Below are 14,582 nucleotides of genomic sequence, written 5' to 3'. Positions count from 1 at the left end.
ACGCTGTAAACATGGATGTCGGCGAGTTACTGTCTTTTCAGGTCTGTCTTAACAGTGTATAATACTATAAGTATAATATTGAAGCCCTTAAAGAATGCAGTGTCTGTAGCTACAGACCATTATTTCCTCCCAGTTATCCAAATAGTCAACAAATGTTGATGATTAATGTGAATTTTGCAGTGTTTCGGGATAAATTGCTCGTATCCTCTGTGCGCAAGGGAAACAACTCGGGTCCATACTGCAAAAAGGAAAAAAAGGGAATGTGAAAGTAAATTCCATGCCTAAACCATGCCTATTTGACTCTACCTGTATCCCTATTTTACAGAGAACAACCAGGCCATCGAAATAATTCCCAGAATACATGGAATCTATAGGACTGTTTAAGACTCTACACTATTCAGGGGCCGAAAATAACTACTGGTGCAAAGGATTTACTGGCCCTTCATTTAAATAAGATAATGATATTGATAAAAACATTACCAAAAATATTCTACTATTTATTTTTATGTAAATGCATAGCATCATGTAAAGGCCATCTTTTTTTTACATGATTGTTTGTTTATAAATATAGGAACATGACTGGTAACTGAATTAAATGTATAAATAAAAGGCCAGTCAGATAGTGTTGGATCCTTAGGTGTTCAACTCAACTATGCCAGCTGTATGTTAAAATGTGTTTTTCTGTTTATACATGTATATGTGCCTGTAACGTATGGTACTGACTGCTTATCAATGTGCTTAGGTATAGCCAGTCTGGGGATGTCTCAGTGTCTGAGAAATAAACATGTGAAAGATTGAGAAAATAGGAGACAAACTGGACAAGAGACCCCTGATTTCAAACTCTGGCTAAATATATGTTGTTCGGGAAAAACTGAATTTATCTAAACTCAAGAAAGTTTCAAAATTATATCAAAACAGAGACATTAAACACATATTAAATAAACCGGTAAATGTTGTTACAGCCTGACAGACCCACTGGCATCAAGAGAAAGCCAGGAGAGTATGGTAATGAGGAATCGCTTAATGGGGACAGACGGAAAAGGAGAGGAGGTGGAGGGGCGGGCTTTGGTGCAGCGCCCTCTGGTGAGGATAGAGGGGGAATCAGTGAGGAACAAAGGGAGAAAATCCTAAAAATGGTGGAAGAAGAACCAGAAGTGAGATATTAAAGCTCTGTATAATTTTTACTACCCAGGCACAATGGTATCTGTATATGTACATCAGCCATCATCTGCTGTAGTGGCCCCTTATCAGTGCAGATAGTGAATGAATGAATGAATGCTTGGGGTTTAAGGTCATACTGAACAATTTTTCAGTCATATGAGTGAGTGAGTGAGTGCTTGGGGTTTAACGTCGTGCTTAACAATTTTTCAGTCATATGACGATGAAAGAATCCTTAGAGTGCATGTACGTGTAGTTTGTCTCCTTGTTGCAGAACGGATTTACACCCTTCTTTTATCTAGTGCTGCTTCACTGAGATGCCTTACCGAAGGCAAATAATTTGCCCCGCCCGAGCCATTATACTGATACGGGTCAACCAGTCATTGCACCACCCCCTTCATGCTGAAAGCCAAGCGAGGAAGCTACAACTTCTTCTTTTACTGTCTTAGGTGTGATTCAACCCAGGATTGACCCTGGATCTACCACTCCAGACGCTCTACAACTGTGCTATCAGGGCCGGTTCAGTCATACGAAGACAAACAGTCATTATGTGTGTAAACATATACTGTGTCTTCTTGAGGCAGGTTGAGTCCATGCAACCTAAGTACTGCTGCCAGGGAAGTATCTTGCCGAAGGCACCAGACATGACACCCCATCCAGTGAGAATAAACTCACAACAGGCCATCCATCCAGTCCTGTATCCTTGCGCTAACCTCTCAGTGCTGAGCGCCAAGTGAGGCAGCAACTAATACCATTTTTAAAGTCTTTAGTATGACTTTAATTCACTTTATGCTTCCCATGTGTGTTGCTGACAACTCAGGGAAGTGCAACGCTGAGTAGCAAAAAATTGTTTAGGCAGTGCTGCAGTGATGACATAAGAAATTGTATTTCATCTGTATTTCATCAAGAAGGATTTTTGTCCACAGGTGCTGTCTAGCATACATAACTGTGTACCTGGCATATTTCAGAATTTGTTGCATCCATGTTGTTACACATGTAATTGCCTTCTAAATGATTTTTTTTTCTTTTTGCATTCAGACAGAACCAATGGATGAAACAACTCTGAAGAAAATGCTGCTTCAGTTTGAGAAACGTGTTTATAAAAATCAGGAGATGAGAGTGAAGTTTCCAGATTTGCCAGAAAAGTAAGATACCTACAAGGCCTTGCACTTGTACAAATACACAAAAGCTTGACAGATGAGCCAGCTTTGCATTTATTAAGCTGATAGTAAAACAGTTTGCAAGGCTGAGTGTAGAAAAGGTTGATGGGATCACTTAGATATCCTAACTATCACTCCAACTCTTCTTTTTCTGCCTTTCTTTGCCAAAATTTTCATTGCTTTCGTAGCTGGTGGAGCTTTGGTTACAACAAACTGTTAACAGAGGTGAAAATGACTGTTTGCACAGTCAGACATTCATGGAAGGCCAACTGTCTCTCTCTAATATTACCGGCAAATCTCTATCACAAGTGGAAATGTTTATCAGTAACTTGCCAAGGGTCTGTGGTTTACCCCAGCCACTCTTGTTTAACTGGGCACTTTTCTTTCCCCAACTCATTAAACTGATTGCAATCTTATTAGTGAAAAGCCCTTGATTAGGGCATTCAGCCGTATTGAAATAAATTTGTTGCTTGAAAGGAAAATAGTAATAGGTCATACTGAACAACATTTTTGGCTGTTCTTGTTTCAGATTTATGGAGTCCGAGGTAGAACTACACGATATGATTCAGGAGTTGCATGTGATAGCCACTGCTCCTGAGCTGTACCATGTACTGGTGGAGCTGAACACTGTCCAGTCACTTCTCCAGCTCCTCACTCACGACAACACAGATATCCTTATTCATGTCAGGGGCTCAATGCTCTTCTTGCATTGTGCTCACCCACAAGGCACTCCTAAGCTAAGATGATCAGAACTACATTGAGAGCACATATGATGTACATTTATCACCATGGCAGTAACAATTAACGTCTAATATCCTATGACTGCTTAATGAAACAAATTCATTGCTTTTATTTTCTGGACAGCTTTGCATGTGATACACTTGACAGGACTAGCTCATGCTGGCTTCCTCTCTAGTTGTAAGTGGGAAGGTCTGTCAGCTACCTGCGGATGGTCGTGGGTTTCCCGCCGGCTATGCCCGGTTTCCTCCCACCACAATGCTGGTCGCCATCGTATAAGTGAAATATTCTTGAGTGCGGCATACAACACCAATCAAATAAATAAATAAAGCACTTGACAGGACAACTAGCCATTGACAAATTGACAAATTTCAGCTGGTAGACACACATTAACAAAGTATGGTCCATAAAGCCCACCTTTAGCCTCCACATATTTGAGTGCATTTAATTCTGTTTCCCAAAAATATAAAACAATTTTTAATTGTCTATCTACTGATGCTTTCTGTCTATTTTTCATGTTTCTTTGCTTTTAATGCACCATTTATCTCAAAGTAATGAGAATGCTTTTCCTTGACAGTGGTCACATATAGCCTTGGCTGTGGTAGATTTATTACAGGAACTCACGGATGTGGACACTCTGAACGAGAGCGAGGAGGGGGCAGAGAGCTTAATCGACACCCTGGTATGTATGACTTCCACTCTAGCATAGTTGCTGTAGAGTTTCTTTGACAACATATACTTTTGGAGCCTTTTGGAGGTTGCCAGTATTTCTTATTATTATATAGCTATAAATGTGGTCCACTGGAATCAGTTGGATCATACCACATGATCGTCCTGTACTTGGAGCGATATTGAATCCTGGAGAGCTGCATTTTTTCATATTGTACAGTAACAAAGGGAGGTAACTTTATATAAAAGCATTGGGCAGAGGACACTGCTGTGTTCATCATTTGCTCTCATCAGTGGAATAGATTTCATTATATGTTGATTTTCAAATTGAGCAAAATACGAAAGTGAAGATCAAAGGTGACTTAGGGATATACAAGTGCTGGATACAGAGTGCATTGCCTGCTGAGAACAGGGAGATTGAAACAATTCTCTCCAGGCAGGCTGAATCTGTGTGTGTAGGCCAATCTTCGATTGTTATTTTTGTGCAAGGTACAAAGCACTTCACAATAAGCTAATATTATTATGGTACAGATGCAAAGTTTCATTTGAGGGGTTTTGATACAGATGAGATTTACTAGTGGTAAAAGTGTAAGGTTACACTAGTGGTAAAAGTGGCTGTATAAGGTTACATTGGTGGTAAAAGTGTAAGGTTACGCTGGTGGTGAAAGTGGCTGTATAAAGTTACACTGGTGGTAAAAGTATCTGTATAAGGTTACACTGTAGGTAAAAATGGCTGTATAAGGTTGCACTGGTGGTAAAAGTGGCTGTATAAGGTTGCACTGGTGGCAAAAGTGGCCGTATAAGGTTACACTGGTGGCAAAAGTGGCTGTATACGGTTGCACTGGTGGTAAAAGTGGCTGTATAAGGTTGCACTGGTGGTAAAGGTGGCTGTATAAGGTTGCACTGGTGGTAAAAGTGGCTGTATAAGGTTGCACTGGTGGTAAAAGTGGCTGTATAAGGTTGCACTGATGGTAAAAGTGGCTGTATAAGGTTACACTGTAAGTAAAAGTGGCTGTATAAGGTTGTACTGGTGGTAAAAGTGGCTGTATAAGGTTGCACTGGTGGTAAAAGTGGCTGTATGAGGTTGCACTGGTGGTAAAAGTGGCTGTATAAGGTTACACTGGTTTTATGTTTTACATAAACTTTGAAAATGCAGTTTTGTGTTCATACACAGCGTGTAATTTTGTTGATTCAGTGGCTTCCAGTGTTCCCATTACCATGTACAATACCCTTTCCTATTAATCCCCTGCCTGCACTGAAGGGAACTATAAATTTACGCCATGTCTGTCAGTCCATCAGTCGGTCTGTCACAAGGCATTTTTCGAAAGTTTTTTGTCATAATGTTACATCATATTATATTGAAAGTTAGTTCATGACTTCGCCATGATGAGTTAGATGTTAGACGTTCAAGTTTCAGGGCATTTCATCCATTTACTAACCATTCTGGCTGTATTTTGCTCTGTTTGCATTGTTTCTAATGCCTCAAGAATGTTTGTTTTTCTTTCATTTTAAAGCATGACACTTTTATTTCATGCAAGCCAAGCAGTATTTTAGCAGATCTATATAGATGTGTTTGTGTCTTTTTTTCTCCACCAGTTGGAAGGTCAGATTGTGGCAGTTTTAGTACAGAATCTTGAGAGGCTTGATGAAACAGTGAAAGAAGAAGCAGATGGGGTTCACAGCAGTTTGGGTAAGCGGCCTAAATAATTGGCCTGGCATCAAAATCAGTAAAAAAATTTGCGATTGTGGCATTATTTAAACAATAACAATAAAAAAGAAAATATATTCAGCTCTGGACGGAATTGTTAACTTAGCCTAGTACAGTATTTTCTCCAATATTATTGTCAGTTTCCTGACTGACTGCTGTATATCTGTAAAATATCGGAAACTGCCAAAGTGCAGTTCGTACATTTCCGGTAGGACTCTTCTTCCCAGAAGGTAGCGAACAGTACAGTTCGTTTTCCGTTTGATGATCGGGAAAACGGAATGTGGGACGTAGGTTCCAAGTTTACACGAACTAGTCGGCAGTTTTAACGACTCTCATTGGCTGAGAGGCAACACACCCCCAGCATAAATTACAGGGTGTTAAAGATGGAGAACGCAATGAACTCAGCGATTTATGCCAGCTTTGATTTATGGCGAAGAAAAATTGCAAAATTATGCAGCAGGCACCACCAGATATAACAAAATGTGCTCTTTTCAGCCTTTAGTGTCATGTTTTTAAGTTTTCTTCTCCTTTAAATGAAGCTGTCAGTGTTGTCTGATGTGCGGCACATGTAGCCTGTATATAAATTTTATGTGAACCTGTGTGGTGCTATAAATCTTGTTTGTATTACAGTAACTTTGTATTTTTTTTCCAACCAGGTATCATAGAGAACATAACAGAGTTCCGTCCAGATATCAGCTCAGAGGCTGCACAGCAGGGACTGATGGTCTGGTTACTGAAGAGGATCAAGGTCAGGGGAGATTACTCTTTATCAACTTGTTACAGTTGGCAGTAAACAATACAGACATTCCCTAATGTTGTGAACAAGTTTACTATCCTTTTCCCATAGAATGTGTATCATGCAAGATACTTTAGTCCTATCCTAAGTGAAAAATTATTGCATTTCACAACTAAGTAAGCGTGTTCTTGTAAATATTGAACACAACTGAATAGGTGTCTTCAATTATTTTTCATAGCTAACAGTTGAGATAGGAAATTGATTTTTTTTTTACCTTTAAACCAGTATTACGCAAAGGCTATTGCTTGTAAGTCTGTTAAAATCTTGACATTAAAGATTGATATCGTGTTCTTTTAACAATTTAGGTGAATTGTTTGTCTCATCTTAAGACGGAAACGTGTCACAAATAAATGTTGATGCATAATGTTTTAATAAGTTATGCCTGAATGATGGAAAAATTTATGAAATAATGGTTTTTCACAGGCCAAGATGCCATTTGATGGCAACAAACTTTATGTTAGTGAGATCCTCTCCATTTTACTACAGAGTAATGATGGTAAGTTGTATTTTGTGTTGTGAAATTTGCCTTTCCATTTGTTCTTGTCTTCAATAACTTTATGTAGTTCACAAAATCGTCTTGTACAAAATCGTCTTGTAATAAGCAACGTTTGTAGTAATTTGTACTTTTACAAGTACCACTATGTTTGATTAGTAGGTGTGAAGGTAGAAGAAATAATTGAAACAAAAGCTAGTACATTTTGAAGACTTTATTCACACATGTAACTGTCACACTTCTTTGCCATAATTGTTACATGAGTACAGGAATTCTCCATTAAGTTGTTGAACTGACAACAACAAAGTCTAGAGTTGTATGAGAAACAGTGGCTAAACAACAACAGCAACAACAACAACAAAATGAGAAGGAAGGCCAGATTGGCCTTTATAACCAAATGTTTGTTACAGGTTATGATTTGGCAAAACAAAAAGGAAAACACATCTTGAGGTGCTATCTGGCAAAGCAAATAATTTGTTGAAGGGAAATTGATTTGAATTGAATTAAGTGATGAACCCACAAGAGGTTGGATTATTTCCTACTATTTTGCCTACTGTAACTGAGACTTTCAGACTTTGGTGATCACAACTGAGCAAAAGTGAGTTAAATCATCTAAATTAATTTGCACAATGCACATGGGCTTTTTCAAGGGCTTTTTCTGGAATTTACCTGATTAGATGCGAAACTTTCATGAATGTCCCACTTACTTGCTTGAATACAGTAGTGAGATAGATGATAATTTGACTATAATACATGTATATTCAAGGTATTGTGCATGAATTTTGTTCACAGAAAATCGTCAATTATTGGGTGACTCAGATGGTATAGATGTCTTGCTTCAGCAGTTAGCTGTAAGTAAAACTTTCAAACTTATTCTATGTACAGTAGTTCGTGGACGTTGTGGGTTATAGAATCGGAAACTCCAAACCATACTACATGAATGTTTATTCAAAGAGTTTGTTCTTGAGAGCATAGATAATGCTGGATGCATATATGAAAAACATGTTCTGACAGGGTTTACCAGCTGGAGATTTGAACCAGCGATCTCTGGGTTACAAGTCCATACTTCTACCACAAAACTAAAGGGAAATTCCCTCTAGCACGGAGGTAGATAGTGGTTATATATCACCCTGTTACAGTATAAAAAATGGTTCCCAACTGAATAAAGGCTGGGAGCCCTGTCTCTGGTTGTATATATATCAGCATTTTATTTTGCCACTATCATGAGAGTGATGGTGAAATGTCGGGTCATTTTTCATAGTTTCACTTCTTGTGTGTGACAGAAAACTTATCAGTGGTACTGCAAGATTTTAGTTGACACATGGTTGACTGCCCATGTACATGTACTGCGAAACCTGCCATCCTTTGATATTGCGAAATTTTCTGGTTCATGTTTATTAATTCAAGCCTCATAGGTGCACACGAAAGATCGTGGAAAGTCTTGTCATATCACAGCAGTCTAATATTTACTGATATTTGTATTGCAGTCGTACAAGAGGCACGACCCTGTTTCAAGAGAGGAAATTGAAATGATGGAAAACCTTTTTAACTGTCTTTGTTCAGCACTGATGTTGCCTGGCAACAGAAATAAATTCTTACGCGGGGAAGGGCTTCAACTTATGAATCTCATGTTGAGGTAAGAGAAAGCTTCAGTACATGGTTTAGCATACCTAACTCTAAGAACTAGTTAAATTTTTGCATGATAAAAAAAATTATTATTTTTAACCTTTTGGCGGATTTCATAATTGAAGGATTTATTAAAGATAGACAGAATGACCAATGAAAAGAGAGGCAGAGCAGCTTATAAGAGCTGCTTGTCCCTAAAACAAATTCTTAAATTCTCACAAATTCTTCAGGGCCTCCTTTCATGGTGAATAGCATGTTAGCACAGCACAATGGCCCAGGGGCCTCTCACCAGTTTGGTTGTTGTAAGTTCAAATTCAGTTCATGCTGACTTCCTCTCCAGTCCTACAAGGAAAGGTCTGTCAGCAACCTGCAGATGGCCGTGGGTTTACATTAAACCCTATTTCCTCCCACCATATTATTGGCCACTATCTTGTAAGTGAAATATTCTGGAGTAAGACGTAAAACACCAATGAAATAAATAAGTTAATTTGCTGATTGCTGAAAATAAAACTGGTTTTCGTTATTCAGAGAAAAGAAGATGTCACGTAACTGTGGTATCAAGGTCCTGGATCATGCCATGGCAGGAGCAGAAGGGGCAGATAACTGCACTAAGTTTGTAGACATTCTAGGTCTTCGAAGTGTTTTTCCATTATTCATGAAGACACCAAAGAGAAACAAAGCTGGTCCAGGAATGGAGGAGCTTGAAGGTAAGTTACAGTTTGACGTTGGAGAGGGAAGTTCAGTTCCAAGCAGTTTTATACCAAAAATGATTAAAATGGAACATGTGGCTTATTTTGCAGGGAGGGAGGGCCATTCTTATGAGTGTACTTGTGCACTGTACAGAATGTCATATCTGGTTTCTCCAACATGCTGGCAAACTACTGAACTGGTAGTCATGAGGGCTAGAATAAATGAAAGAACTAATGATTAAGGTTTAATGCCATATTGTATTGCAGTAATTCAGCCACATCATGGTGAGAACACATTAGAAATAGAAAAAAGTTGTCTTTTGACTTAATATCATCGAAAATCAGAAGAAATTGTAAACCTACACTTGAATCTGCTATAACAAACTAAAATCAAAATCTGAGCATCACATTAATATAGTACTTATCCATATATCTTTAACTATTCAACAACAGCACTGAGAGGAGAGGTTAGTCACTCACCTTTTACGGCAAGCTTGCTTAGATGGCTGGCATCTGATTCTTTTCATGCTGAAGATGTACTGGGGGACCTTAGAAATAGAATAATTTTTTTTCTGATGCCTGTTGTGTCTTTCAGAGCATATTAGCTCAGTCATTGCCTCCTTGTTGAGAAACTGTCAAGGAACTCAGAGACAGAGGCTTGTGAATAAATTTACAGAAAATGACCATGAAAAGGTAAGCTATGAGATCATAGGTAGGTAAAGGCTATCAGCTTATTATATAGGGCTGCAATCTGCCTTTGCTCACTGGGCATTAGAGACATTGAGCAGTCAGCAGCACTTGTGAGGCCATTTGTGCACTTGTGTTCTGCAATATGACATGCAGACCTTAATGTCACATGAGGGAAAGTTCATCAGTGACTTTTCAAAGACCTGTGGTTTAACCCAGACTCTTCCGTTAAAACTGACCACGGTGGTATAAACGAAAAATTCTTGAGTTTAAAACAGAAATTAGTCACTCTAAACATGGAATGGGGAAAGTCGGTGATGTATACATGTTGTACAAGTAAGTGAATTATAAACGAAACAGGAGAAATGGACGTAAATTTAGAAAACATGTCGGTGTTTCCAGATTTTGTCAGAGGGGTCATGAAATTAACGAAACAAAAGCTTCAGTGATTTACAGGAAGGGCAGATTTTTGGAGCGAAGTGTGACTGAAATGTGATGTAATAAGTGGTTAGAATAGCTGTACTGGTCTAACCATGAACTGTATTTTCCACACCATCTTGAGTGCTAAAAATGAGTGCTAAGGACTAGAATGATCCTAACGATGGTCATAAGAAATAATTGATGGAAAATAATTAATGCTCCATAAATAACTAGGGCAAATTTTTATGAAGAAGGTTATGTCACATCACATCACCAGATTTAGTGCTCTATGCAATGTACTCAACCAGAGTGGATAGAGGCAAGTGTAGTCTTGTAGTGTATGTACCAGTATTTTATGTATTCTCTGTTTAAGGTGGAGAGATTATTGGAGCTGCATTTCAAATACCTGGAGAAAGTCAGAGCAGTTGATGACCATATTGAACAAGAGAAAAATGTATGTACTACAAAACGAGTCGAGAAATTCTGTTAAATCAGTTCATAAATTTATGTATAGGCCTGCATGCTTTTCCACACTTGAATTTAAAGTATAAGACAGCACCTGATTTTTGTCTATTTTCAATGAAAGACAAGTATTAAAAGTAACTTAAACTGACATGAAGGAATTTTTTTGGATTGTCACCCATAGGGGTGGGTTATGCTGGGGACTTCTTCCCCTAGTGGATGTTTACAAAATAACAACATCGTGGCTGTAGGCTTGGATTGGTGCTAAATTTTTGAAACTTGAAAATAAATCCAAACCCAACTAATGACATGTCTATTGACAACCCTACACATTCAGCTGGTTCATTGTCTTTCATTGTCAACAGTGTCGCTATTTTACACATTGAATAAATATTTTTACCGTTAATTCTGTTGAAAAATATATTTAACTGTATGGTGTTGGCCCGATTCAAATGCAATTATAAGTTATACGGTAAAGCGCGAGTTGATCTATAGACAGGGAAGGAAGCATGGACCATTGATGTTTTATTTGATGATTTGAGGTTTTGTCTGTTGGTAGAGGCTCCTACGTAACTCTGAGGAGATTGATGAAGAAGTGGAGGACAGGTTTTATATGCAGAGATTGGACGCTGGCCTCTTCACATTACAGCTGGTTGATTACATCATGTTAGAAATATGTGCAACGGGTCCAGCTTCTGTGAGTTACTTTACTATTTCAAAATGACATTCGTTTGGCTAAAAAGAAATTCATCATTTTGAAGCAATATTTATAAAACAGTAAATTCATTTGATAAACAGCTTTGCCGCGTTTTTTCCTCCCTACCACCTTCATTTAGAAATATTTTTGAGTACAGCACAAACAGAATCAAATAAATAATATTTTTGAGTGTAAGAAAAAATTGTTGGCCTTCATCCTGTAGCAGCTGTTACCAAAATTTAAGGCCCTGATAATTGATTGTTGATGCTTGTTCTCAAGAAGTACTGTACAAGCTAAATCATACCATGATTGCACATACAGTTTGAGCAGAGCAGACGGACATGTCAGGGACATAATCTGTACTGCATTTCTGTATGGCCCACGTGGGAAAGTTTGTTAGTATCTTGCCGTATGTCTGTGATTCACTGCATACACTCCACCTTCCAGCACCCATAAACATGACTGCCATCATATAAGTGAAAAATTCTTGAATATAGCATTAAACAATAATGAAATAAATCCTTTCCTAAAGAAAGAGTGTCTATAAACCTGCCTCAGAGCGTGACATGATTTCAATTTATATAGTTATAGTTTATTTATAGTTTTTATGTCACCTGAAAAATCATGACATAATATCATGACATCCACGGATTATGAAATCCAAATGTGACATAGGCTGCTATTGTTGTTTCTCAGGTGAAGCAGAGGGTGATGAGGATTCTGAATATGAGAGGAGGATCCGTCAAAACTATACGTAACATCATGAGAGGTGAGTCACATGGAGAACAAGTCATTTTAGAAGTTAGCCTACAATTTGCCTGCAAAAGTTCATGTTTTAAAGGCAAGTAATGGACATTAAATATTACTTTTGGCCGTGAAACTCAAATTTTTCCAGTAGGATATCATCCTACCTTTCAAAAAACTAATACACAAACATCTTCCTAAGATCAATATAACTCTCACAATCAGGCCAAACGAGTAACAGTGGAAAGCTCAGGTAAAGTAGGCTGTCCTGTGTAAGTAAGTTGGTATTCATGATGCCCCATCCCAACAGTATCCTTGCAATATCCAACAGTATACCATCACGTATGCCAGGAAATTTGTACTTATGTCGTCCCTTGTAAGCAAGTTCTTACTTACGCCGTCCCAAGAGGGCAGGTTGGTGCCCATGCTGCGTCAGAAAGCTGTTATCCCACCATAACGCTGTCCGCCGGTGTATAAGCGAAATATCCTTGAGTATGGCGTAAATCTCCATTCAAATAAATAAATAAATAAAAGTTGGTTCATGTGCAGTGAAGTGCGTGGAAGTTGATACTGTGCTGTACCATGTTAGCAAGATGGCACATGTAGAACTTTTGCTGTCACATGGATACGCAACTTGTTATTTGTGCTGTCTCATAACAGCAAGTTGGTGCCCGTGCTGACCCATGTCCAGCAACAAGGTGTTGCTTTATCCTGTGCCATGTCATCAACTCACAAATAAATTTAATTTCCATGCATAAGCAAGACGGGGCTTTATTTCATCGTTATATTGTGCATCTATGTCTTCCAGAATATGCGGGTAACATAGGAGACGCTAAAGATGCTGAGGCTCGTGAAGCTGAACAGAACAGAGTTTTGCAGCTGGTGGATAAATTTTAGCAGATCATGCCTGAGGTTAATGGCATTGACCAGGATGCTGTGTTGCACAGAAGTCACTGTGTTATAAAGAAGTCACTGCAGAGGGAGGTTTTAGAGGCTGAACCTGATATGGTTCTGTACAGAACGTGAGACTCTGGGATGAAAATGCTAGGAAAGTCCTGGGCAGGATTTCACATACTGAGCTAAGACCTGGATGTGTCAAGTAAAGATGTGCTACTTCCAGACATGTTGTTGAGCAAGTCTATGAAATGGTGACAGTGTGATCTCCACAGGAATTAACATGTGTGCCTGACTGGTTCCTTTTAAAAATGAGTCTTGGGAGGGAGGTTGTATCATAAAAGATTAATTGTGTAGAGCAGGCATCCAATGTATTGCTGTATTTTCACCTGAGGTTTCCTGAAGTGATGTGTTCTGTGTAATTTGATAGATTCATCCACCTGGATTAATTTCTTAAAGTAAAAGAAAAACTAAAATACGAAGTGAGGTTCATCAAAAAGACAACTGAAAACTATGTGTAAAACCTCTTTCATATATTTTTTCAGATTTTTTTGAAAGTATTGAAAGATATTCAGATATTTGAAAACTATGGTGGGCTTTATGAGCCATACTGATGGTAATGCGGAACTCTGAGATCACATCACCTTTTTCCAACTTATTCTAACATACAGCGTTGTGATTAGAGTTGGATAAACTTCCTGTGACATCAGAGTATGGTCAATAAAGCCCACCTTAGTGGTCAAAAGTGGTCAAAAAGCACCTTTAGCTCTCTTCACAAAAATCTAAAAAATAAATGGAAATATATTAATGCATACTTTTAATTGGTCTACTTAGTGATGCTTACTTTGATTTTTAGAGGTCTTTTCCTTTAACAGAAAATCCCAAGTGTTGGAATCAAAAGTGCTGTTTTAGGGCCTTTGTGTGCTTCGGAAAATGCATTTTTAGAGGCCAAACTTTAGGTGAAATACAATAATTAACCCATTGGAAAAGCGCAGAATAGAAATGGACATTTTAAAACGGCTTGATTTCAAAGTTCAGGTCATGTAAACTTTTCCTACATATACTGATTATGTATTCATCATCAGAATTGTCATCCCACAGAAACATTTGTCTCATCCATCATAGTAAATGTTTATCCAGTCTATTTCAACATGGTTTTGTTGATTGTTTTTTCTCACGTATGGATCATTGTTTCAAAGGTTTATGCAGGCATCTTGTGCATGTCACAAGATGCCGGTCATACCTTGACAATTTAGCCAGCATTTGAAAATTTCTCTAAAACTCTGGTGTATGCTGAATTATCGAAGTTTTTTTTTTTTTTATTATTTTGGGGGTATTCATAAAGAGTTGGATGTATACATAAGGTATTACTAACTAAGATAGAACCTTTCAAAAGTTTAAAACACCTTCAATAAATTCTGTGATTGTCTGGAACATTTGATATAAATTACACATAGGTAATGACAAAGCACGTTACTCATAGGTTAGAACAAAAGTTTTGGGTACGCTAGACATTATCTCAAAGCATTTCGACTTATGGGTGACTTACAAGTGACGTGTGTGAATGTATGTCAACGATCGCAAAACTTACGGCTTGTGTCAGAAATTTTGTGCATGCACCGAACTACAACATATACCTGC

At 38.1% G+C, this 14,582-nt stretch overlaps 1 protein-coding gene across 1 annotated transcript; it reads left to right on the top strand.

Annotated features, from left to right (window-relative positions):
• Positions 1-11: 11 nt before the first annotated feature.
• LOC135475817 (beta-catenin-like protein 1) lies at positions 12-13,167 on the top strand. The gene is made up of 16 exons (XM_064755757.1): positions 12-41; positions 963-1,154; positions 2,197-2,303; positions 2,848-2,987; positions 3,641-3,738; positions 5,322-5,415; positions 6,090-6,181; positions 6,653-6,725; positions 7,515-7,573; positions 8,210-8,358; positions 8,877-9,055; positions 9,633-9,730; positions 10,518-10,598; positions 11,166-11,303; positions 12,000-12,072; positions 12,856-13,167. The coding sequence occupies exons 1-16, from the start codon at positions 12-14 to the stop codon at positions 12,942-12,944; spliced, it is 1,692 nt and encodes a 563-aa protein (XP_064611827.1). The 3' UTR covers positions 12,945-13,167.
• The last annotated feature ends 1,415 nt before the right edge of the window (positions 13,168-14,582 follow it).

The sequence above is a fragment of the Liolophura sinensis genome, chromosome 9 (assembly GCF_032854445.1).
Source record: "Liolophura sinensis isolate JHLJ2023 chromosome 9, CUHK_Ljap_v2, whole genome shotgun sequence".
Lineage (NCBI taxonomy): Eukaryota > Metazoa > Mollusca > Polyplacophora > Chitonida > Chitonidae > Liolophura > Liolophura sinensis.
This window is presented reverse-complemented; position numbering and strand designations above follow the sequence as displayed.